The 26,041-nt window shown below is 40.7% G+C and overlaps 1 protein-coding gene across 2 annotated transcripts; it reads left to right on the forward strand.

The window, feature by feature from the left end:
• Positions 1-368: 368 nt before the first annotated feature.
• btbd8 (BTB domain containing 8) lies at positions 369-25,927 on the forward strand. 2 transcript variants are annotated; one of them, XM_086284744.1, is made up of 19 exons: positions 369-447; positions 1,275-1,396; positions 3,961-4,140; positions 6,211-6,335; positions 6,706-6,823; positions 8,920-9,009; positions 9,704-9,784; positions 9,871-9,967; positions 10,427-10,515; positions 12,069-12,171; positions 12,626-12,808; positions 12,917-13,087; positions 15,158-15,287; positions 16,209-16,270; positions 16,824-17,367; positions 17,979-18,066; positions 19,654-19,778; positions 19,864-21,816; positions 24,988-25,927. In XM_086284744.1, exons 2-19 carry the CDS (start codon positions 1,290-1,292, stop codon positions 25,485-25,487), a joined length of 4,746 nt encoding a protein of 1,581 aa, XP_086140870.1. In that variant the 5' UTR covers positions 369-447; positions 1,275-1,289; the 3' UTR covers positions 25,488-25,927. The 2 variants fall into 2 exon arrangements, with proteins under 2 accessions (XP_086140870.1, XP_086140871.1); XM_086284745.1 differs by lacking the exon at positions 369-447 and adding an exon at positions 477-706.
• Positions 25,928-26,041: the final 114 nt, after the last annotated feature.

The following is a 26,041-nucleotide window of genomic DNA, read 5'->3' on the forward strand; positions in this document are numbered from 1 at the left end:
TTCATAATTATGTTTTTTTTTCTAAATGTGTTGAAATCTTCATATTCCTGCCATATATGCCCGCTCCAGTACGCGACCCTCCACCTTCTAGTTGTTTGATAATTCTAGGTTTTTCTCTTGCTAATGTCACTTTAGCATGCTTTCATTCTTTCTGTATTTATAATCACTTCTACTGTATAAAAGAAAATAGATTTCAAAATGTGGAGCTACATTCCATGTCTCTCATCTCTGAAGTATTCACCCAAACAAACCAAACAAACCCGTCCATTCTTGTGTTTGTCTGTTTAGAAGAGGCTGTACGTGAATGCATCGTTTTCTTTAGCTAGGTAGCTTTTTAGGTGTACTGCGCATGTTCCGAAGCTTCCGGCTTGTCCACTCCTTTTTCGTTTGACAAACCGCGTCGTAGTGGGTGGCGAACAGCGTGTAGCAGTGATGTCAACAACATTGGTCAGTGGGTCAGCATATTCATTTATTTTATCCTTAACGAGCAGTTACCGAGCCTCGTGCTCGCAGGCAGCTATCGACTGGAGTTAATTTGTGCAGGTGTATTTTTTGACGAGGGTAGTTAAAGGTTAAAGGGGGTAGCTTACTGTTAACGGTAGCTCCTCGTAGCTAGCATGCTAGCAGCCAGAGGAAAATGAGATTGATTTGCTTACAGTACCAACTGGAGCCCACAGAGAACGAGGAAACACCTGAGCTAGAGCAGGTGAATTTGGGCTCCGTGTATTTAATTTTGTAAAAGGATTGCTTTATTGAGTATTAAACTTCACACAAACAGACACTGGTTAATATTTGCGGTGCTGGGTGTGTTTTCTGTTGGAAACACACGAAAGCAGGTATTTTACCATGGATAACATCATCATCCTTTTTAAGGGTACGGCTAAATAAATTTCTCGGTCACGTAACGTGGTGATTTTCTGTCGTTATTGCGGTCACCTCTTCCAGGTTTCATTGATTTCGCTAAACTTTGCTAACAGCGCCTCTTTGGATAGAAAAGGAAAGCGAATATGAGTCAGCGACTGTGGAGAAAGATGGTATTGCAGCATATGATTACGGAAAAAAAAGGTGAACGCAGTAGCCTTTTGTTGTCCTGGACTATGTGACAGCACTTGTCAGGTGATCCTTGTTGGTGTAGTTGTCACAGTTTGTGATGATCTGCCTCACTTTGTCATAGTGTGCACACAGCATGCCACTGGAAGATGTGGTTCCCATTCCACCAGAACACCTTTGAGTTCACAAGCTGAAGTGTGTCTTCCCTCTTGTCTCACTTTTAGAGAACATAACACACCATGATCACCAGTGAGGCAGCGAGACTCGAATTCCAGGTCAAAGAGCGCAAACACAAGGATCAGCTGAAGAGATGTTTATCTTCTGCTTTGTCTGCAGACCTGAACAGGTAAGGTGTCTGACACTGACTCATAAAGCTCAGTGTTAAAGGCTGGGCTTTGACACATGTGCAACAAGTTTTCATCCAGCTGTCCAAGGCAGTTCCGAGCTGTCAAAGGATAAAAATTGACCAGTTCTTGTGTCCAGTAATGTGAACTTGTAGAAAGAGCTGATTAAATCAAACAAAAAAACACCACTTTTAGCTTAATTAATTCAATATCAGATTTTGCAAAGAAAGAGAATCTTCAATTTAAGATTGAGAAAAACAGGGAAAGAAAATGTCACTGCAGTACTTCACTTTTCAGGTAAAGTGTAAACCTATCCCAGCTGCCATAACGCGAGAGGCTGGGTACACATTAGACAGTTCATCAGTCTGTCACAGGGCTATCACATAGAGGCATTCAGCGATTCATACTTAAGTTCACACCTGCACCCCGTTTATAATCACCAATTAATCTGATCCCACTGCCTGCCTTTGGACTGTGGGAGAAAGCTGAAGTATCTGGGGAGAACTAGGGCTGTGCGATATGACCAAAATCTCATATCCCGATATTTGAATTCTATCATCCAGATAACGATATAAATCACAAAAATGTAACATTTTCTGTAAATTCTGTGACTCTCTGGCAGCTCGACTTGCGGGAAGTGTTTCCAGCTAGGCGTCGCGTACCTGGAGTCCAGTGTTTTAACAATGTATGAAACTATATATTTTTAGACATAAGTTGTAACGGCCGCCGTTTTCTTTGTATTTATTACACGGTGTGCTGCAGGGAAAAGCCTGTTCTAACGTTTGAGTCTAAGGTTTATTTTTTAGCACCTGGTGTCTTTTTTTTTTTTTTTTACTTCTCATCCGTAAATAATCTGCTCTTTCACGTGATTCAGTTTATTTTGAAAAGTCTCAACAGGATCTTGAGCTTTATTGTGAAAGGTTTATGTGGAACATAAACAAGCGGACACGTGATGGTGTTACCATCGTTGTTGCTAACCACAACGCGTAAAAACAGGCGCTTGTCCGTCTGTAGTGTGGTTATATTAAATATAAGAGAAAGAGAGAACTTTAAGAAATTAATATAGCCACTACAGTGACCATCAAAACAGTGAAAAAATATTGCCATAAACAGTTTATTTTGCGACACCACAAAACAAACAATAGCATAAAATGAAACGATAGACTTTTTATATTGTCATCCGATATATATCATTATATCGAACAGCCCTAGGGAGAACCCATGCAGACATGAGGAAAACATACAAACTCCACACAGAAGGGCCCTGTCCAGATAGCAGATTTGAACCCAGGACCTTCCTTTAATGTGAAGCAACAGTGCTAACCACTATGCCACCTTTGTATGCTACTTAAAAAATATTTCTAAGATTTAATTAAAAGCTTCTAAAAAAGCAGCAAAATGTGGTTATAGAAAGTAAAGCTGAAGTTAAAATCTAGTGTCTGTACCTTAATAACCCAGGCTAGATTTTCTGAATGTTCAGTAACACACACACACACACTCATAGCATTTAAACCGATTGCACAGCCTGTCAGACAGCTTTATTGATTAAAGATTTGGTGTCACACTGAGATATTCATCACCATAACTGAGAAAAAAAAACTTTTTAGCAGTAACTCCAGTGCTGTTCAAATGTTAAGAGTATAGAGCTGGTTTTCACTCCTGTATTCGTTCTTTCTTTGTGAAATAGTAACCCATGTCATCTGACATATTGTCAGTATTTCTTTGTCTGTTGGATGAAGGCGCCTGACATTTTCTTGTCTTTTTAACAAGCTTCATTGGCATATACGTTACCTACATGTACTTATCGACCATTTTGACACAGTCTAATAAATGATGTTGTTTCACAGCCAGTGCTCTTTTGAATCAGGCCAAGTTTTCCTTTGGGGGAAAAAAAAGATTGCTTTCCAAATGTCTCTTAAACGTGCTTGGCTCCATATTAGAGTTATAATAATAAGAAATGACAGAAGTGTATTTGTAAAAACCATAATTATTCATGATGTGTTAAAAGAACACAGAAGCAGAGGAATTATTGTTGAATAACCTCTAGAAGGTACAATGTTTACTATATTTACTTACTTTCAAACTTGCATTTAAGAAATGCCTGCCGTGGGTAGAGCTTTTCCTCAGATAATAGGATCAGTGGATCTGGAATAGAAAACTTGGTGCAAGCAAAGTTGCACTAGGTTTCACAGATAAATGGAAACTCTGGGATGTGGATCTCCTTGGTGCATGGGCAGCATTTCTAATCAAAGGGTAATACAAGTGGACACAGCACCGGAGTTTGAAGTCATAGTGTCACAGTTGGCCATCAGCTGACTGGTTTCTGGATCATTGGTTATTGAGGCTGAATGAGATGATAAGACCACCTCAGGACTCTGCTTGTGTTGTTCTCAAGTGGAAAAATGGGCCATCAGATGAATCTTCAGAGCCTTGGGCCTTTTCTTCATTGTCTCCTTTCTGTGTTTGTTTTTAAAGATCAATGAAATACGAAACTGTTTCCCAACTTTTGTTGTTTTATTTATTTTGTTAAACACCGCTGTTAAAGTGTTGTGATGTGTTTCCCCAGGCTACTGCAGGAGGAGCTGGAGGCTGATGTTTCTCTGTATGCTGGCTCTGGCTCGATCCGAGCACACAGAGCTGTATTGTTGGCCAGAGCTCCTGATGTCCTTCAGGGACAGACGCACAAAGATCCCATCATCATCCATCTGCCAGACTATGAGCTGTCTGGGCTCAAAGATTTCCTTAGGTAGGTCATTTCACTGAGTATACATGAAACCTTTGCTCTACATCTGCTTCCTTGTAGGGGTGTTATGAGACGGTAGTTATTCCCTGATGTGTTATCTTTGCTGCTTCAGTGTCTGTCTGACAGGGGGCGCCAAGTGCTCCATATTTATTCTGAAGCGCTGGTAATCTTGATTCAGTGAGCTCTGCAAATGCTGCAGCTATTGAATAATAAATTACACTGCTCATTTTCAAGTTCTTGCTGAGACGCACAAATAGCAAACTGAGTTTTAATCAAAGCCTTGCAGCGCAGGCTTTGATCCAATGAATGGAGTCTCATTAGCAAATTAAAATTAGGACAAGAAGCCTTCCTCTTACGACTGCACTGCCACAGAAATGAGAAGTCACTTTAAAACTTCTTTCCCAGCAGCACTACTTATTCTATTACCTAGTTCTGGAAGACGTTCTTAATAGTTAGACATAGCACTCTAAATAAGGTCATATAGAAACTGCTGCTACTGAAAGGGTTCAGCTTTGTTTTGTTTTTTCCTGCTATATGTGGTAGGTGGGAAGCAAAAGAGTGATGTTTTGTGGATGGTGAAATTTAAATGAAACCTCACACTAAACCTTATTACTAAAATGAATAAACTGCTCAGAAATCCTTATGAAAATGTCCACCGTTGCGGTGGTGCAGGAAAAAGTGATCTGTGCAGCAATGTCACCAAATTTGTTCAAATTTTAATTAAACTTAAACTCATCCTGTGTGTCATTTACAGTGTAGCTAAGCATGCTAGTTAAACAAAGAACTCTAAATTTTATATATTAATTCAGGAGATTAAGGGAAAGAAAGAGGTGGGGAGAAGCAGTATTTCTGGATGTTTATTTCAATTAGAAGACTCGTCAGAAGTCTTTTAAAATGTTTCAGTTATTTAAACAAGAAATAAGGACAGTGGCTGAAAAAACACAAAAAAATGGATAGGCAGAAAGAGAGGGAGAGATCACTATTCAACATGCTAAAAACATGAAAGAAAGAAAAAATGTTTCCTAGGCCAACATTAAGTACAGAATAACTCTTAATCACATCTATGATAAAAAATTATGTAACAACAACAGAAAGTTGACGCATACATAAACTGATAAAGTACAGAGGATATCTTATAGCACTGAACTAAACCTCAGTCTTATAGAGTGAGGACACGCAGCGAGGAGGGAGGCTCTCGTGATAGTCAGCTCCCTGTTTCTGCATCTGTTTGCACTAACTTAAAATAGTTAAAAACAAGTAAGGACAGTTGGTTGTTAGATTTGAATAGAGGAGATTACTAAAGCCTCATTCATTACACCAGCAAAAATGATACGTTTTCGATCTTTAAATGGCCACTGGGAGCAGCAGCAGTGAGCAAAATATGAATATACTTTCAAGCATGTGGCTAAAAATTTGCATTTAGCTGGTAACACCTAGGCAAGGTTATTATAGTGAAATAAAACAAAATGAGGTGTGAAAAAACATTTTACTCACTGATATTATATTGTTTATACACTAAAATAAGTATATATAGGAATGTCTTAAGTTGTAGTGTTTTATAGTTTGTCTAAATTTGTTATGTTTGCTTTGTTGCTTTTCTTTGAGACTCGCATGACAAGCAGTGTTGTGTCTGTATTATATTTCTGAACTTCAATTAAAAAAAAATTGAACCAAAATGAGCAGATCTCATTTAAGTGATTAAGTGATTACACCATCCAGCTGACTTGGTAAGACGTAAAGAGTTTTTGTTTTTTCTTTGTTTTTGTTTGTTTGTTTTCTTTCTGGGGGAAACCACTCAGAAAATGTCTGCTTGGTTCGTTTTTCTTCCTCTTTTGTTGTTTTGACTATGACCGTGACTCAAACTGATACAATAACACAATACCCAGAGCAGAGCAATCGCCTTTCAGAAGGTGTTAGGGCAGAGGTCTGGCCTGCTAGCCTCTTTATTAAATGCTTCACTGAGCAGGAACAGCAAATTCGGCACACTTTAGATCGCCTAGCTGCGTCAGATGAGACTGTCATTTTAATATGTATGAAAGATTCTTAATTAAATTTAGTCTTTCTCCCCTGCAGGCGAGTGTACACAGCAGACCAGAGCATGCGCTCGGCTCCAATAATCCCAGATGTTGAGGGCTCCGTGCCAGAAAGTACTCTGCCTGCTCCCGACACAGCAGACCTTCATAGATCCACTAAATCAGGTAAACAGATCCAGCCTCTTTTCCATGAAGGGTTTATTTCAAGTTATGTGACGGCTCAGCTGCTCAGCAACTCTCCCGCCTCCACTTTCTTCCCATTATGTTATCTCAGCCATAATCCACTTAAGAGCTAATCGCTTTGAGATCCCTGTTGTTGTTGGTAATTACAGCATGGCCACGCTGTGGTTAGTTCATGATTTTACTCTGCTTTTATATTTTACAGTATTTTTAACTTGGTTTACTGAGAGCTATCTCATATACACACATTCTGTGTGTGGTCTCAGCAGATTAATATAAGCCTAAAGCTTTCCTCTTTTTTTTTCCACCCTCCACTTCCTGTCCTTCCTCATTATCCTTCTCAACTCGTGTGCAGATGCTGTTGTTCTCGAGCCAGCCTCTGGCCTCGGAGCTGACCTGCTGGATCTGTACCAAAGGGGAGAGCAGTGTGACATTACTATCCAAGTAGCAGATCAGGTCTTTTCCTGCCACAGGTAGATCTATTCATGGCAACATTTTCAGCCATCTGTATCCAAACACTGGGAATAAAAAACGTTTTTTTTGTAGCTCAATTTACAATTATTTCTAAGCTTATATGATCATATACAGAAATTACCCTTTTTTCACCGTAACTCAAAACGTGTAAAATTATTTGCAGTTTGAAGGAAAACAAGCAAAGATTAAACCACTGGGCGGTGTTATATGAATGAAAAAGTGAGGTGACACTGTAAGACACAGTTAAGTTAATTCAGGTCATTTCACTGAATTAGAGTTAGCCAAAAATCGGTGCAGTATTTGGATCGGATATTGTTTGATTCTGACTCAGAAGGCTGAATTGGGCTGAGCTACGTAGTGTCTGTTTTATTCTTTGTTCATTACACCACAGAGCAGCAGCAGCAGTTCACTAATGGCTGGCTTGAGAGCTAACATAGTATGGAAGAAGGTAATACAATTTAGAGGTATTTCACATCTGCTACCCCAGCAGCTTTGCTTTGTCTCTTTGCAGCTGTTTTAACTGCAAACTCCAACCAAGTGACTGAAAGCTCTGACCATGGTGCTTTCTTTGTCAGCTCCTCTCTTTCTCCATATGTTTGGTTTCAAATTTTTGGGAAGCTTAATGTTATTACTCGTTACCTGTCTCTTGTCAGCTGTTCCCCACAGGTGAGGCTGGAAAGGAAACAACTAGGATGACCATAAAATAGTATGCAGTAAAGACTCACTGAGCTCAAATAAAACTCGAGCAAATATTTTTGTTGAATAACATGAATTAGTTCATGTTGTCCTTCATCTTTGTCTGATGTAATTTGTTCTTTTAATAATAATTACCAGTCCAATGTTCAGTCCAGCAATATTGAAGTCAAAAATTGCCTTGGTATATCTTTATTTGCCTTATTATGTTCTTTGTTTCCTCTGATAAATTTCCCATAGATTCTCTAAGTGTTATGTGTTGATGGGATTGAATTTAAAGCGCCTACGTGTGGTTTCCATTTAATCTTGGTTATTTTTTGGTTCACAAAACATCGGAGGCAGCGCCTCACTTCAGCACATCACAGACACATTTATCAGATGTTAAACAATAAAGCGCTTGTTGACTCATGCAAATGTGAAGCAGCGGTGGTGGGCGGTCATTCAGCAGTGCAGAGGTTGTAGTAGCTATGGAGACAGGATTTTCCCAGCTCCTGCTCAGGGGACCCATTAGCCATAAAAAGCTCAGCAGAGAGGAGAAGCTGGGCTCTTTTTCTTTTTGTTGTTCTTTTTTTTTGGGGGGGGGGGGCTTTCTGTGTGGAGTTTGCCCGCTTGGTGTTCTCTGGATACTCCAGCTTCTTATGGCATGTCCAAAAACATGCATGCTCAGTCAGCTGGTGATTCTTAATTGGCTAAAGGTGTAAATCTGAAAGTGAATGGGTGTCTGTTTCTGTCTGTTAGCCTTGTGATGGACTGGGGACCTGACCAGGGTGTACCCTGCCTCTTGCCTAATGAACACATGGGATAAGCTCACCATGACCCTGGATTTAATGAGTGGTGAAGAAAATGGATTAACTGTTAGAGTTCAGCTGTAGTCAACCAAAAATATTTGAACCCCTCAAACTGTACCTACTGTTAAACCAATTGACTGATGACATATCTTTACCTTAACAAAATCTGCCAGAAGCATTTGTGAAACAAACTGCCTGCTATCCTATTTAGCCTAAGAAAATCAAAGTCATTAATTAAATGTGTGGTTTACCACATTTAGACTTTATTTTACATGCCACTAATATTTGATAAACGCTGCCATAAGACAAGAAAGAAAGCAATGTGGACTCAAGGGTGTACAGTAAAAAAGGAATTTATAGAAAAATCTCTCGTGTCTTTTTATAAATATTCTAGTCTGGTGTATTTTTACACCAGTGATGGTACACTGAGGTCAGAGAGAATAAAAATAGCCTTTAAAGATTCAAGAAAACGCAATTTCTTTTATTTTATTTTTTTCTTCTTGCTTGTCACTTCAAAGCTGCTTAAGTGCAAACAATTTCAGTTGCAAATGATGTGAAGAATAAATGGTAGGTGGCTCTCTGACATGCAGCTGTCTGCTTTATTGGGTTTCTAGGGCAATCCTGTGTGCACGATCTCAGTACTTCCGAGCAATGCTTAGCGGGAGCTGGATGGAGAGCTCCAGACAGTGCATCACTCTGCAAGGGTAAGGCCAGTACATCAGCATCACGTAGCAGCAGGACATAGAGATCAATAATACACCTCCACTTCTGGTCTAACGTTATTTCTGAACTGTGCAGTTGCATATAGAGCATTAATTATTCATGTATTGCTACAGAGGTGGCTCTGCACTGTATGTGGTTTCACTCACAATGCCATGTTTAACTCCACACTTCAAAAACAGACACAGCCAGTGTGCTGTCAGTGAAATCTCATATAGTTGGCTCAGATTTCAACCAAGCAAAGTTGGAATGTTTCCTCTGCAAGGCACATAAATGTCTTCTCATCCTTTTCCTCCTGAAGAGCCCCCGCTACCACCCGCCCACTCAGCATCACCATCACCACTCGCATTCTCCTTCTTTCAGAATGACAGAGGCAAATGAAGCCCATTTTTCCCTCCGGGGAGAGACGTGTCACACACCTCAGCATTACTGATCTAAGGGTAACGGGGAAGACAGAAATCAGAATAGAGTGCCTGCACATGTAGGGGAACCTGTGAGGCCCGTATATTGCACATGGATCGAGTGCTGCATGATAAATTGATTTTTATTTACTGGCTTATTTGGCTTTATAGCCAAAGAAATGTGCATAGATTGAGAATATTAGAGTGAGATCTGGGGCAGTTTCGTTTGTTAACCTCCAATTCAAGGCTTATAAAGAGTTTGTTTTAATCTTTTTAGCTTGGGGCCAGATGAGATGGAAATCTTGCTTCAGTTCATGTATGGAGCCATTGTGGATCTGCCCAGAAGAGCCAGTGCCAGGTATTGTATGTACAGGGAACTGACAGAAATAAAACTCAGAACCAAGAAAAGATGCTGACGTGGATGTGGTGTCTGTTGTTCCACAGTCAGGTGGTGCTGGCTGCAGACATGCTGGGTTTGGAGGGGCTGAAAGATGTAGTGGAAATGGTTCTGACCCGAGACTACTGCCGCTTCTTCCCTAAGGTGAGCTATTGACAAGCAGAGTACTTTGATGGATGGCTTTCATGGACTTGAATGAAAATGTCATTAAAACCAGCATGTCGTTGAAGTTTGATTTTTCAGATACGTTGAATTTATGATCACACGGCAAAAAATAGTTTCAGCCTTCACACACAATCTTCACACAGTCATGTGTCTTCAATGGCCTCAGAAAAGTCCCTAGTTCTAATGCAGGATGTGTCCTTTTTTAATGTACATAATAGTATGTGGCATCATGGATTTAAAAAAAGAAAAAAGATTTTGTGGTCTCCACACATTTAGCTTTACGTGTCCTTAGAAAATCTCTTCAAAAAGGTAATCATCTCTTGTTTTCTTTAGTCTCTCAGTACTGAATGCTACTGCATCCTAAATGAAACGGTTTGAAAGCATTTTATATATTTGTATTGCTGTTTGGTTTTTTTTCTTGTCTGTGTGCGGTTGCAGCCAGCTGATGGAGTTCAGAGAACAGTCCTTGAGTGCCTCTCTTTCACACATGCCTTAGGTCTTCAAAACCTCCATATGCAGTGTAAGCGGTAAGTGTCTGCACTCAGCACCGTTTGGGCAATTTAACAAGACTCCCACACTTTTGGAAGCTTTCTTATGGCTTACAAATGCATATACTCACAAGGTTTCAGAACCCAGAGGGTGAAGCATCTCTCCAAAGAATGGACTGCTGTGTCTTCTTAGCCTGGGCCTGGCTGGAGTCTATTCAGTGCAGATGTCCAACTCCAGAGTAGCAAATCACACGTATAGACTTGAAGGTTCCCGCAATGGTGTTTCAGTGTTGATCCATCGTGGTGTCTGTTAATGCCAAAACTCTCAAACTTAGAATCAGTCAATATGAGATTTTGTTTGTGGCTTAGCTCACCTCTTTGGCTTTGTTTCTCGTCCTGAGATTTGTTTGAGACTACAACTACACAGCATTCATTTGACAGATCTTTTGCTGATTGGAGTTATTCTAAATAAAGTAGTTCTTTATTTAGCTCTTTCTTTATTTGTTACAAAGTTTATTTTCAGTTTTGATTCATTGTTTACTTTTGATGCTTCTAATTGAGCTATGGCTTCGAGTGATCCAGAGCACTGCCTTCTTAGGACCTTCACCGAGCTGTGCTTGACGCCAAGAAAACAGGAATTTGACTTTTTCACAAATTTATCTCATAATTTATCTCATAATTGCCAATGCATCATTCATAACTCTCATAGGAGTTAGACCTATGCACAGGATACGTAATACCAGGGGACCTGGGATAATTTTTAATTATTGCAAATTTGTCCCATGCTAGGCTTGTGTATTTATAATTTCAGTGTAAGTTACCAACCTCTAAATATTAATGCTGTGTGAATTGATGTCTGGGTGTCTACATTTTTTGTTCTGATTCTGTGCTTCCCATTACAGAGCCTTTCATGGCGTGTTTCAAACTACCACAGTGCTCAGTAAAGACGTTTACTTTGGCAACCAATGAAACAATCACATCATCACATGAGAGTGAATGAATTTTGCTTCAGTGGAACAATGAAGCTCAAAGAAATCCGGTGTTTTGCACCAAAACAAAACACCAGTTTTACAGCAGATATTACATATTTTCATTCTGCTCTCGGATTTTATACACTTCACATGCGATGCGCATCTAAGTCTTTTTTTTTTTCAGTTTCGCATCTGATACTACTGCACACTGTGGTGTTGCACTCTGCAGTGAGTGGGCAAGAATCGTGTGAATGTAGGTCAGAGGAATCGGATGTGTTGAGGGAGGCTGTGAGCTGGCTGTGATGGGTCTTATTTGAAGTGGTGTGTGTAGATGTAAGTTGTGGGGAGGAGGGGCTGCCCTTACCCTGTTGTGTCTATTGAGTCTGATGAGTCACGCGACTGGGATGGTGAACCGAACAGTGCTGTTCTCTGCAGCAGTGCGTTACCAAGCCTCTCATGCTCACTCAGTCATTCATTGTTTTTTTCTTCCCTCAAGCAACACGCTGCTGGCTGATACTCAGAGCCTCAGGGTTACGGTGCAGAGAAATTATTTAGGAATAAGTGATAGAATTGCTGAAATGAAAATTAGCCATCCTATTAATCTCTAATATGTCATTTTAGGTGGGTTGCAGAGCATTTTGTGAAAGTCTGGTGTGAGAGGAACTTCTCCCTGTTGCCACCTGAACTCCACAGAGCCTGCCTAACAGCTGTAACTGAAACAATGGTAAGTCTGTCCCTCCCAGAGTCTGCAGCTGTAATTATTCATATAATAGATGGTCATAAAGTATCATCAAGCCGTGTTGTTTGGGGGTTTTTTTTTCACAGGAAGGAAATTTGAACATGATCTAATTAAAGATGACCTTTATTAAATTCTTGGTTATTAATGGGTGGGTGATTGAAGAGTATGATGCAGACAGATGGGGAGTGAGCCAGCCTTTTTATTGATAATTGAGTCGTGAGCCTGTCTTACATCACTGGGGGGATATATTGCTCATGCTTGCCAAGTACTGGGATTCTGTGCTGGCCAAGAGTGGTTGCACAATGCGGGGGAATTCCTCAATTGATCAATAGGTCCTGGGCAGGAGTAAAAGAGTTTTGTATGGAGTTGTGCTCATTCAGCTTTAATTTGTTTTGTCACATAGCAAGAGTTTCTTTAGCTTATAGATATTTCCATGCAGACTGTGCACAACGCCGTGACCATGCTCTGTAGAACTGAGCAGCTGATTGGCTCTCTCCCTGAAGTCAAGTGGGCCCAACAGGTGAGAAGCCTGGCCACAGAGCTGCAGGAGGAGAGCTTGCGTGTCATTGTGCAGCACTTCCCCAAAGTCACCGACACTCAGGCTTTCAAGGACCTTTGCATAGTGAGTTGGTGAAGTAGCCATACAAATACACTTTGATTTATTATGATCGTCTGGAAATGTAACAAGAAGCAGCCCCCATATTTATCTCTATGTCTGATTGCGTTACAGAGAGAAGAGTTTACTAGAGAGCCCACGCTGTTAAGGAAGCTTTGTTCAGCCATCAGGGAAGGTGTGACTGTGGATAACTGCTGTGACCTTTTCACTGCTGTGCACTTGCTTTGCGAAGATGACTTTGAGGAGGATTTTTGCATGGAGAGGCGATTGCAACAACTAGAGGAGGTGAAATGAGTCACAATTCTATTATATTACTGTATCACATCTGTGTATGCAGTTAAATGAAACTTCCTTGCTTAGTTCAGTCCATGTAGATCTGTAACATTAATTACAATCAAAGGTGGGTAATAGTAAGTCACCTAGACCACCTGAAAAAGCAAGCAAGAAAATTTTAGTTCACCCAGGATATGTTACGCCAATATTTTTGTTGACAAGTTATTAAGCAAACATTATTTTACCCTCGTATTTAATAATCTGTTAAATCAGCAACATTATAGGAGGACTAAATATTCTAACATTGTGTTTTATTAATGTACGACACCACTTAACTGTTGGTTCTTAGATTTTTCGCAGCCACTTTAAGTGGTAGGTAATGGGGGAGCACATGGAAACAACCCTCATAAAAAGGCAAGGTGGAAAATGAGAGACAAACAGATGATGTTACAGGATTTTAACGTGCAACATGGATGTTGCATTTAGCCTTTGTCAGCAAAAACTTATACAAACATACGTTACCACTTTCTGTACAATCAGCTGGATGTTGACCTGCAGGCAAAGAAGGCTACTGGTGGTAGCACTGCTAATGTTAGCTATGTTTAGCAAACTAACCTGTGTGGAGTGTTTCACGTGCCACAAAATGTGGGTTATTGGTTAAATATTTGTTGACACATGTGAGTCATGAGTTGAAATAGTTTTCAAATATACACACAATAGTTAATCTTGTCAGTCAAAATGTTCTCAGTTTTGAGATTCTTCCTTTTTAGGAAATTAGTCGCCAGAAGCATCCTTCATATTCTCTGCTTCTGTCGAAGTGTAAATGCTTGCACACAGATGCTACCACCTCATGGAGAACTACACGTGTGACAGTTTCTGCTTGGTTGAGTGTTGGTGAACTTACATGTACTCCTAGTAATCTCCTAGCATCTTTCACCAAGGACAGAAGGCTTGTAACATTCATCCTGTGCATCCAGTGTTTATTTATTTATTATAATTTGCAGTTTGTTTGGTTTTTTGTACTCACTTCACCTTTTCTCTTTAATTTTACCCAGCACAAGAGGTGTGGGGCTACAATGAAAGTTTCATGCGAAAGTTTACACAGCCTTTTTGGATTTAAATCAGGAGGACTAATGATATTACACAAAATACAATGCAAAGACTGAAACATCTAAGATGTAAGGAGGAAAATATTCATTAAAAGCATTTGGCCTGGAATACTTTGATGTCTTTAAACGGACTCAACAGTTATTAAAATTAACCTAAGGTCTGTAGATAGAGAGCACAGATGTCTGAGCAAAGCACTGACTTTGCTTATCCTGTGCAAATGCACTGTACAAAACACACTCTTAATCCTGTGACTTTTGGACATTTGGTGAAATATTTTACAATATTTTTAATTAAAAAAAATTACAGACATGACAGATTAAACATTTCTAGAGGCCCCTTGTAATATGTTTTCTATACAAAAGGAACTAAAATGGAAAAAATGTGGATTCTAATTCTGAGTTATTGGATGAGCAAGTATAGAAATAGTGGCATGTAATGTGTCACTGTTTATTTAAAGGGACTAATAAAACCATTCAAACAGGAACGTTAAGCTTGTGAGAGGACTTTCAGGAGAAAGTGACCTGGCTGAACATGTCAAAGCACATAACCCCTCTAAATACTGTACAGTACGGCACAATGGATTAAGCAGAGGGAGACTGTGACGTGTAACCCTCACTAATCTGCGTAGCCTGTGTATCTGCCAGAGAAGGGTATGTGTTGTGGGTAAGGCGGAAGAGGTGGAGATCGCTCCTCCCTACTTGTCCAGCCTTGTTTTTTTTTTTAGAATCAAGCGAGGAAAAAGGAGTGTCCGCATCAGCCCGTGACATCACAGATTTCTCTCAAGGGAGCCCAAGTTGATTCTGCAACAGAGACAGGGAAGGAGAGGGAGGGGGCAGATTCAGCGAGCAAAGGGAGAAGGGAGGGGGTATTTGTTGCCATGGAGAAGGGTTCTTGAAGCAGCTGCTGATTCGCTTGTGCTTTAGCGCACCCCTTCCATTCTTCTCCTCCCTCTCTCCTCTGTATTACCGCCAGCCGTTCAGGCAAGAGATTTGTGCGCTACGCGGCCGGCTCTGGACCTTCCTGCTTCAGACGTTTTACGCGGTTCGCCACACGCAGGGATGGGAGACTCTATCATCCAAACACAGAGAGAGGATACTGGCAGGTAAATAATTTTATTCCATTTATGGGACCTATTATATCCAGGCACACAGAAGGTTCTTAATGCGGTGTGTGGATGTAAGTGGGTTTTTTTTTTTCTTTTTTTCACTCTCCCTAACCCAGCCTAGTGCTGAGGCAGTGGTTCTGCATCATCAGAGAGGAACCAAAGCTCCGAAGCATATGCTGTTGGCTGATTTAATACTTCTTGGCTTCTTTCTGCACTGTAACCTGGCCACTGCTAACCAATTTATTGTCTAGCCAGGGCTCTTTTCTACACATTTAAGCTATATTTTAACAGTGTTTGACAGATGTGTGCACAGCAGTATGGTAAAGGCACCAGATACGCCATGCTTGTTTTTTAATGGGTGTGAATGAAAGGCTGGATTCCTGTTTTTTGTCGGTCTGCACTGCTTTGCACGTACTAATAATACACTGCTTTCTTAGAAGTGTGTTGAAATGTACTGCATGAATAATATATTTGGCTGGTGTCGGTGTGTGATTATTACTGCTATATTTCTTGCCTATTGCAATCAGAATTCACTCTTGCATGCAAACATAACAAATGCACTTTTGGCAAATAGAGTAAATTTGACTTTGCTTTAATTTTTAGCAATATTAGATATGAAGTATAGAAATGGCCATCCTCTGTCTGGACGAATGCTTACCAGACACAGGTGACCCCATCAGTCCACTGATTTAATGTTTGTTTCTTTAGTGGTAAACATAGGGTGTGGAAACAGGAATTTGTGAATGAACAGAATGGCTGCTTTAGCTCAGATAACGAACGGGACATCAGGACGGCGTCATTTACAAAAAAAGAAAATGGTTCCACCTTTTCATCTGTGTTATGCTCAGATTTGAATATTGGCAGAATCCTGATTGGCTTATTGAAATGAACTTGATTTCATCCTTTTTTTTTTGACAGATGCGATTGATAAAGGGGACAGTCGAAGACTTGGAAAAAAGCCTGTATTCACTAGTTCACAGGTAATAATTTCCTCATTTAAGGTCCTTTTTTATTTATTGTGGTTGTTATTAAGGACTCTGAGTTTTATGATTGCGAGGCTGCTTTAGCTCAGAGAAAAGTTGTGGCCTGTCTGTTGCATGTCATATGTCATCATGGCTTTACCCTCACAGGAGAAGGATACCGTATGAAAAGAACAGCAGATGTGTCGATAAGATAAGCTGATTGAGGCATTTCAGATAGACATTGCCAAGAGTGGTTAGGAGCAGTGGAGCTGCTGAAGATTTTCAGGAGGTGGTTTGAAGCAGTGCGAAGAGGAATGTTCAGCTGATAGATTCTGAGTGAAAAAAGACATAGAGATACATAATAGAATTCATAGCTTAGCTCTAACTATAGAGTGCTCAGGCGGCTGTCTAGATCTGAGTTGATAGATGGCATTGTTTCTAATGGTATGCTCTAGTGATCCGTAGGAAACTCTAATATGATTTACTTTCTTAAGGCAGCGCTCTGTTTTGTGGCTTATTAATTCACTTCAGTAATACTGTTACATAACTAATGTGCTTTTTTCCCCTGCAGTCAAGGGCTATAAAATGCCCTTCATCTGCACCTGAGAGTCCTCCTGTTCATAGGACCCAGCGGGTGTCTGTAAACAGAAATCCTTCCTCTCGCAGTGCTGCATCAGTCATGAAGTCTGATGGACTTGGGGCAGCTAACAAACCAGGGGATGGTCAAACATCCAAGGCAAAGAATGTGAAGAAACCAGCAGACAGAGGTGTAGCAGCAAAAGCAAAGACAGCATCAGCTGGGGTGCCAGTTGTCAATGGCACGGGAGCTGCGGGAGCTAGACATGATATAGCCAGTGCCAATGGCCCCAGAAGCTCTCCTGGGGCTAAAGAGCATGAAAAGAAGCCAAATCCAGGTGCAAGGCCTAAAACCTCTCCCACAGGCGGCACATCTGCAAGCCAAACAGCAGGAACGAAAGCTCAAAAGAGCTCAGCAGGAAAGGCTGACAACACTGCTGGCACCACCCAAGCCCAGCCCAACACTTCATCTACATCAGGCAGTGCATCTCCAGAGAACTGTGCCAGCAGCCCTCGCAATGACACCCACTCTGTTCCAGGTTCACATTCTTTATTGACTTCTTTACATTCTGACTGACACCAATTACTGTATAGTACATCACAGCAGCCAGGCTGAAGTGTTAGTGAGTCAGCTCACTGACACTTCAGGGATAAAACTGTAGCTGAAATATGAAGGGGCCTCCAGACTAATTAGTATGATCAAAGTGGCGTTGTGGCCAGGAGGGATTTTGTGGAAGACAAGGGCAGTGTCATGTATGAATGTTGATTCATGAGGAAACAAAGTGCATGTGCCTGTCCTTGGAAACAAAACAGCAGAGGTCAAAGCCCTTTACAGCTGTCACACAGGGTGGTGTGACTGATTATTTGAGCTTTTTTTTACTGAGTGAAGCTTTAAAGAGTTGATATCAGTGTTCACAGCTCAACTGGGCCTCAACTGGTACAAATGCAGCATGTGTCCCCCTGTACTCCACCCTGAAAGCAACTGCCTGTAATGTGAGCTTAAGCGCTAAGAGCACCTACATTAGGCCACCTTTCTATTATTTCCTTCTACTCTCTTGTTTTTTTAAATATAGTTGGAGGGATGAAATTAGTGCACTCACAAACTTCTGCTTGCAGCAGTTCTGCATGTGATCCATGTTCTTTGTTTTAGGCGCAAAGCCCAAACACCAGGCCAAGGCAGTAACCAAATCCCCAATGACAAAAGCTCCTCAGAGATCAGATGCAACAAAGACTAGCAGGTGAGTTTAACTCTAGCATTGCAGCACTTAATATGTTAATATATTCAGTCAAATGCTAATGGTTACATTTACCCCTTAGATGTTCCCATTTGGGGGCTTAGTATCAAATGACATTCAAGTAAAGTTTTAATATGTTAAATGGACTGTCTCTTGTATCTTTTTTCTCCTCTAACTGAGCACTCAAAGCACTTTTTACTCACTCACTCAATCATGGTCAAACAATCATGCAATGCTTTATTCTTTATCTTTAAGTGCATGCACCAACTCATGCACTGATGGAAGCATAGGGAGCAATTTGGTCCCAAGGACCCTTACATAAGATGACCCACTCCACCTCCTGAGCCACAGCCAGCTGTTTACTTGAAGGGTTTGGGAAACAAACAGTCACTTCCTTTTGTATTTTGGTTGCTAATAACTTTCTGTAAATAAGCAGCTTTAAAAGAAAAGTGTAATAGACAACGCTCTTCTATAACTCAAATTTCTGTGACCAAAAAAACCCACTTTTGCCACCTGCAGTACTGGAAATATGTCAGAAGGTCAAAAACAACTCAGTCACCCAAATAGAGATGTGAGAGTGCAGAGAATTTTGTGTTCATGTATATTAAACGTAATTTGTAAAATAAGCACATCCAGCAGACACTCGCTCAGTCTCATTGGTTTCAAGCAGTCAGTATGTAGAAAACCAAACATGCATGAGACCGCATGTTTAGCAATGTAAATCTAGGGCAATTAAGATGTGCACTGCAGCACACTATTGCCTTATTTATTTCTTTTTTTTTTTTAGGTCACATGTGGCTGTCAGGAGGATAAAAGCAACTGTGTAGTGTATTCTGACAAGCCTGTTATGGGTCTTTCAAAGGTGTTAAAAATATCGGTTTCACAGTCAGCATCACCTGACGTCTGCATCACAAGGGAGCACATTAATATTTCATTGGCTCCCCAGAAAGAAACCAACAAATCTTTTTTTCTTCTTCCTTAGCCTGCAAATACTTGAAAAATATCTTTGTTGCATTTTTGGGTCCGTTTTGAGTTTTCATCTGAGTGTGGTGTGGGTGGTGGATTGTGGTAAATGGTTATCGCTAAATTGTCTTTTCACATAAATTTTTGTGAGAAAACTGATCGTTTTTTCTGTTTTTGCTGTTAGCAATCACAGCTATCAGAGGAAGCTTCTGTTTACCTCTGCTGTGTAAATTCTCTCCTAATATCTCAGCTAAAAAAGACATTTTGACCTTGAGCCCACAGCATGTCTCAGACTGTAAAATGTCCTCTGTGTTTGTGTTCCTGAAGTCTGACTTTGTTAAAAAGCCAAGAAAAACATCCTTCACAAGGACACGAAGTAACCACTAAAAGTTCCTTGGATTTATAGTCTGCTCATGTCTCAGAAGCTTGCCCTTGACCAAATTGGAGAAATAACATTGCTGCCCCCCACTGGTGTTAAATATTAATTCATGATTTGTTTTTTTTTGCAGCTCTTCCTGTAAATATTTTTATGATGATATTGTCCCGGAGTGTTAATTAAGTATTTGTTTAAAAAAAATAATTTTCTCACATGGTTGTTTTTATTGCTTTGTCTGCCTGTTTCATCAGTCCATCCAAAAAAACTGGTGGGAGAGAAACTAGCAAATTAAAGACTGGTCCAGAAGAGAAAGTGGCCACTGCAGTGACAGCAGCAAGAGCAGATACCAAGGGAAGGAGCACACCAGATCACCATGGTGAAGTTTTAAAATCTTCTTGATTTGTCTGTCTTTACACCATTTGCATAGTATTAATGTTCTGTCCTTTTTTTTTTTCTTTAAGGCTCCAAACATGGATCCTCCATAAGAAAAACGGCTTCTCCCAGGAAAGAAGATGGCAAAGATCCTTCAAAACCATCAGCAACAGATAAAACAGTTAGTGAAACTCCTAAAAAGAAGATCACAAAACCCGTTTCAGCCACTGGAGTCTCTGTGAAGTCCAGTACTAAACCAGCAAAAGCCTCCTCAGCTCCTTCCAGGCAATCCTCAGTAGCAGCTGCCAAGTCTGGATCAAAGCCAAAAAGTACTACAGAGTTCTCTACAGAGAAATCTTCACCAAAAGCTGCAAGAACCTCTAAAACCTCCGCTACAGCTGCTGCTGCCTCCAAGCAATCAGAACCTAAAGGAAAAGAGGCAGGGAATAGTAAAAAGGCAGACTGCGAAACAGAGCCTGGTCCAAACGAAGGCTCTGGAGATGCTGTTGAGCAAAAAGATGTTGCACAGTTAGTACCCTCTGCTCAGCTTGCAGCACCTAGTACGCAGCCATCAAACCAGGATGGAGAAGAGTCACGTCATCTAGAGTCAAGCCCCAAGCAGAGTCTCCAGAAGTCTCAAGTACAGCTGGAAAACACTGCTGGTGGAGGAGACAAGACCAGTGACGCACCAGCAGCTAAAAACGCCACCCGTGTCAGTTCTCCAAAAGCAGACGTTTGTAAAAAAACTGAAGGCAGCAAAGTGAAACAGCCTCAAAGCAATGCCATCCCAGCTCACATCAGCGAAGATGTTCATGAGATCAGCTCGCCAAATCCCCCAAGAGACACTCAACAGCCCGTAGATAACCCCTGCAGTGTGGGAAGCACTGAAACCCCTGTAGAGGATTCTTGGAGCGGCATCCACCATCAGGTCAGCCCAGAATCCGAGACCGGCAGCACACACACCACTTCTTCTGACGACATCAAGCCCCGCTCAGAGGACTACGATGCAGGAGGTTCACAGGATGATGATTGCTCCAACGATAGAGGCGTGTCCAAGTGCGGCACCATGCGTTGTCACGACTTCTTGGGTCGCAGCAGCAGTGACACCAGCACGCCGGAAGAGTTGAAGATGTATGAAGGTGGGGCTGGGTTGAGAGTGGAGGTCCGCCTGCGTGGGAGAGAAGCGGAGACCACCAGCGAGGAAGAGGGAGTAAGGCGACGCCCTCGTTCGTGGTTGCAAAGAGATGAGGTGCCAGTGGAGGAGGAGCACTCAGAAGTTGAGGCCACTGTGACTGTAAAAAGTGTCCCTGACCACCAGCTCTTCTCTTCTGAGGAAGAGGAAGATGAGGAGGAGGAGGAGGAAACAGAAGACGAGCGATCAGAAGTTGAAGTGATTCCAGGTCAGGGTCTGCCGCTGCCAACTGAACCCTCACCACACTTTCAGGGGATAGTCAACCTGGCTTTTGACGACGAAGGTGTGGACCAGGAGAACGAGCAACCAGACTATCAGTCATCTAACTTCCGTCGGTCAGTGTTGCTATCTGTTGATGAGTGCGAGGAGTTGGGCTCAGAGGAGGGCGGTGTCCAAACTCCACCTCAGCAGCAAGATGTGACTCCCTGTGATGTTTTTGATAATGACTCTTCTGCTCCTCAGTTCAGTAGCGCCCCTTTGAGTGACCAACAGAACCACCAGCCACATCATGTTGAAAACACAGGTATGAAGCACAAAAAACCTGAGGAGGACCAGGAAGAAAAATCTGTATTCCTTACAGAGATCCAGGACACCACGCAGAAGGAGGAAAATCACATCCAGGTAGACAGAGTGAAGTCCAGCTGTCCTCCCCTGGGCTCTGACACCAGAGATACGCCTCCCCAAGAACGCCCATGCCATCTGGATCTGCGTCACACTGAACAGTACAATGGAGGGATGAGCAAAAATTACTCCAATCCTTCAGAAAGCAAGAAAGCTGATTTACATCTAGACTTAAATGAGTCTCAGTTGACAGGGGACTCTCCTGTACATGCTGCACAATCTCCAGCAGGTAATGTATGATCTCCGGATCCTTCCTAGACCCCAAATCCAAACCCATCTTATCCCCCCACTCTCCATCAGTGAAGGTATATTTTATCCCCACAGGATTCATTTACTTTTACTTTAATTCCTTTACCTTACTTACTTCCAGTATATACCTTACCCCACCTTCAGAAAAAAAGGATATTACAAAGTGTACTAGTTTAGTAACTAGTAACAAATAGAAGTTCAAATTCAAATAAAATCTATAGTCATAATTCTTTAATAGCTAAATACGTTCTCTCATCTCAGCCCTCTCATGTAGCTGGTGTGAATTTGAATTTGCAACATCAATATCCTTTTACAGATGGAAATTGGTCCCATCGAAACTACATCTTTTAACAACTGAACTACCTTTAGTTTGAGGCATGTAGGCTCAAACTCAGTTTACTCATCAAAGAGAAAAACAGTGTACATTTCATTAAAAATGATCATAAAATTGTATCTGCCTAAAATAATCTGCCTTGTTTCTGACAAGGCTTGTGACATAGGTTTTTCAATGCACTTTTATGTACATAAAAAATAAAATTTTTTTATAATTTTTTTTTCATTTCTTTTATGCAGTGGAAGAATCTTTGGCCGTTTTGAGCCACAGATAATTTGAAATAGCTGAAGGTGCTACATAAAGCATTTTAATACCAGTTTATCGATTCATTTTCTTTCGCTTGTATGATTCCTCGCACTATAAGACTATAGTTTAGTTGATCATTTTGTTATGCCAGTAATCAAGATATTTTTCATAAATCTCACTGGCTGCTGTATGAGAACATGCTGCTACAGCACCTGTTTTCTTTCTGACACTCTATTTGTGTTTGTTTTTCTGTTGGTGTCTTCTTAGGGATAAATTGCACTGTAGCATGTAGCTTGGCTTTTCCCCCCCACATGGACACTTGTACTCCAATTCTAATTGTATTAAAAGCTCAAAAATGATAGAATCCAAATTATAAACCACAAAGGTTAAAATAAACATTTTGTCTTGTTTAACTAAATTGCTTTCTAGCTGTATCCTTCCCGTTTTGACGGATATCAAGCAGCAACCTTCAGGGCTGAAAAATGTAGCCAGAGCGGAAGTGTTAAAAACAGTTCCTCTGATAATAACCACCTGAGGCTGACTCCAAAGTCACACCAGATCAGCTCCACTGTTGAATTGAAAATAACTCTGTTACAGACTGGATAGTTTCTGTCTGTGTGAGTGAAATTTTAGTAATTTATTAGCCTGTTACTCAGCACTACCTAACAGGTGCAGTTTATTGATACAGCTTGCTAACCAAGCATACAAACATCAGCTGATAACTTGGCACTCAAGTCTAAATATGTTCATCTCTTGCTCAAGAATCGATGAGATTTAGAAGTGCATAGAAGTGCAATGAGTCCATTAACCAGTAGGTGGCATCACAGTGGCTACATCCAGCTTTTATTAGAGTATGATTTAGTATAACAGCGGTTTCTGAGCTCCACTGTTCCCCTGCAGGGTTGTTTTTTTTGTTGTTGTTTTTTGTTTTTTTAAAATAAAAGTACAAGTACTTAAAAAGAGGGAGAGGATTTAGCACAACATTATAACAATGACTGCTGCACTGAACAGTAGACATCCATCTTCTGAGCAAAAACATGGCAAAGAGACGCATTAAGAAAAACTAATGCATGGCGCATTGATTCACTTTCGTGGTTGTCACAATGTTGCACTTAAGTGCTTCTACGCATGGAAACACCAGACTGTAATAAAAGATGTTCAATGTCTTATTACATGGAAACAGATTACCTCAAATCTTCAGTAAGACTGAGAATCATGTGGGAGTGAAACTGCAGCGGAGTGATGTTTTATTTTGTTGTTCATAGATGATTTTATTTTTATTTTTTTGGTGTTAAAATGTTATACGTAGCACCTTTTCAAAATTGTAATCAGGTAAATTACTTGTTAGGGGTTTTTTTCTTTTCCTTTTTCTTCCAAATCTTTGGAGAGTAACTACCTGACTTAAAAGTCCAAATATACAAACTGTTTGTACAAAGTAGATGACACCAAACTGCCACTGCTGCTCAGAAAAGATTGTTATGCTAGGAAACGTTTCCCTGGCTTTTCTGTTTCTTTTTATTTGTATTCAAGATTGTACCTCTTTCTGACTTTTGTTTACCTTTTTTTCAATTTTGCACAGCACACATGCATGCCGTTGTTGAAATTGCTTTATCATTATCAGCACCATCCTTTATTTATGTTTTATATTTTGATTTTTCCATCATCTTCCATCATACCCAGTAGACCTGTGTCTAGACACGTAGAGGTCCATCTTTTAAGGAAAGTGTTTTGTTGTCTATACACTTCTGTTCAGTAGGTTTTGTGTAGTGTCAGTAGCCTCCTCTGTAACGTACGTAACGTGTGTCTAGAGCAGTCTTCATTGTCCTGCCATGTCTCTCTTTTTTCACTATCATATTCCTGAAAAAGAAGTCCTGCTGCACCACTTCCAAGGGTTTATCCCTATGCAACCATGAAATATTTTGTAATTATCAGTCTTTTGCCATTTTTGTAATTTGTTAAAAGTAGAGAAGACAGAGAATGTCTAAAGAAACATGGTGTTATGCCATCTTTTGTGCAACTAAGTAAAAGCATTGTTGCTCGCATTTCGGTTTCTGTGACAGTATTTAAGTCTGTTTCTTACGTCTGCCTGCACGTGAATATCAAAACATATCACTGTTACTTTCTGGCAAATGCAAAGCTCACTGGTGCTGGTAGTGCATGGCTTACTTTGTTTGAACAGGTGGATAAAGAGATGCATCCTGCAAAGCAAACCTCTGTACATTACCTTCAAAGCAACTGTTTGCCTTTTGACGTGCATATCTAAAGTGATGAGTGAGTTTTGAACTGATGAACTTGAAATTTGTGGTGATAATCATATGTGATCATCAGTATCACTGCTCGCTCACTGTGTTGTCGTCACCTGACATCACTACGGGGTTTTGTGGGGTTTGTTTGTTTTTTTTGTTGTTGTGTGTTTTAAAGGGAACAGTTGCATTAAGGGTAAATTTTCTGTCATGTTTTTTTTAATATTTTTTTTATTTTAGTTTGCAGCGATTAGTCTCTGATTTGAGTAAAAGACCTGTGCAGGAATGATTCAGTTTGTCATTGTGCAGTATTGTCAATTGTTTTTAGGGGACATTGGTTGTGACAGATTGGATCAAAGCTGCAAACATGACCGCCGACCATCCAAAGCCCTGTCCCCCATTTACGAGATGGATGTGGGGGAAGCTATTGAGCACTTTTCGGACAAGGACAGGAATGTTAAACGGCAAGCAGAGGAAGAAAAGCAAACAGGGGATGGGGATAAAAGCAGCGATTTTGCCGAGCGGGACTGGAGCCTGCTCAAGCAGCTCCTGACAGACCACGCGTCCAATTTGGGTGTCATAAACCCTGTACCTGAGGAGCTCAACCTGGCCCAGTATCTTATCAAGCAGACTCTGTCTCTGTCACGTGACTGTCTGGACTCGCAGGCTTTCCTGTCCCCAGAGAAGGAGACCTTCAAACGTTGGGCGGAGCTTATCTCACCCATGGAGGACTCCTCCACTAGCATTACTGTAACCAGCTTCTCCCCAGAAGATGCTGCTTCTCCACAGGGAGAGTGGACCATCGTGGAGCTAGAAACACATCACTGACTTCAGAGGAGAGCCCTGCCGGACAGTTGACGCCTTCTGTTTGAACTGAATGTCATTACGTTGATTTTTGTCTTATTTTATTATAATTTAAAATATCATTTTGTCTCTGTTCTTATGACTGGTGTCTTTTGTTGGACTCTACGGAACTCTGGATTCTGTTTATTTGCATTCCTCATAGTGCCCTTATTGGGCTGTTTCTCAACACAAACAGGCTTGTTATGCATGCTGACATTTTTGTATGTTTGACTGTTTCATTGGTGTTGCTTCAGAAGCTCTAGAAAAGAATAAGGGTCAGAACTATATTTCCTTTTCAGAAAAATCCTTTGTTGACAGTCTTCTAATTATAATAAGAACTGAATTTCTTAAAGAAGAATAAAATTAGCCTCATGGCTTGCATTTAGTGTCATACTGAAAATAAAAGTTTGTGTTTCTGAAAGAAATGAGCAGTGTGATTAATAACTTTGGGTCAAGTTGACTACTTTGTGCATTTTTTTTTTCAGACTACGGCTAGAAATATAAATATGCATTAGCACTTGCACGTGCCAAACTTTATT

Source organism: Aulonocara sp. 'chitande type north' Nkhata Bay, linkage group LG23, assembly GCF_057382095.1.
Source record: "Aulonocara sp. 'chitande type north' Nkhata Bay isolate Kocher_YH1m ecotype deep benthic linkage group LG23, A_spYH_male_GT1.1, whole genome shotgun sequence".
Taxonomy (NCBI): domain Eukaryota; kingdom Metazoa; phylum Chordata; class Actinopteri; order Cichliformes; family Cichlidae; genus Aulonocara; species Aulonocara sp. 'chitande type north' Nkhata Bay.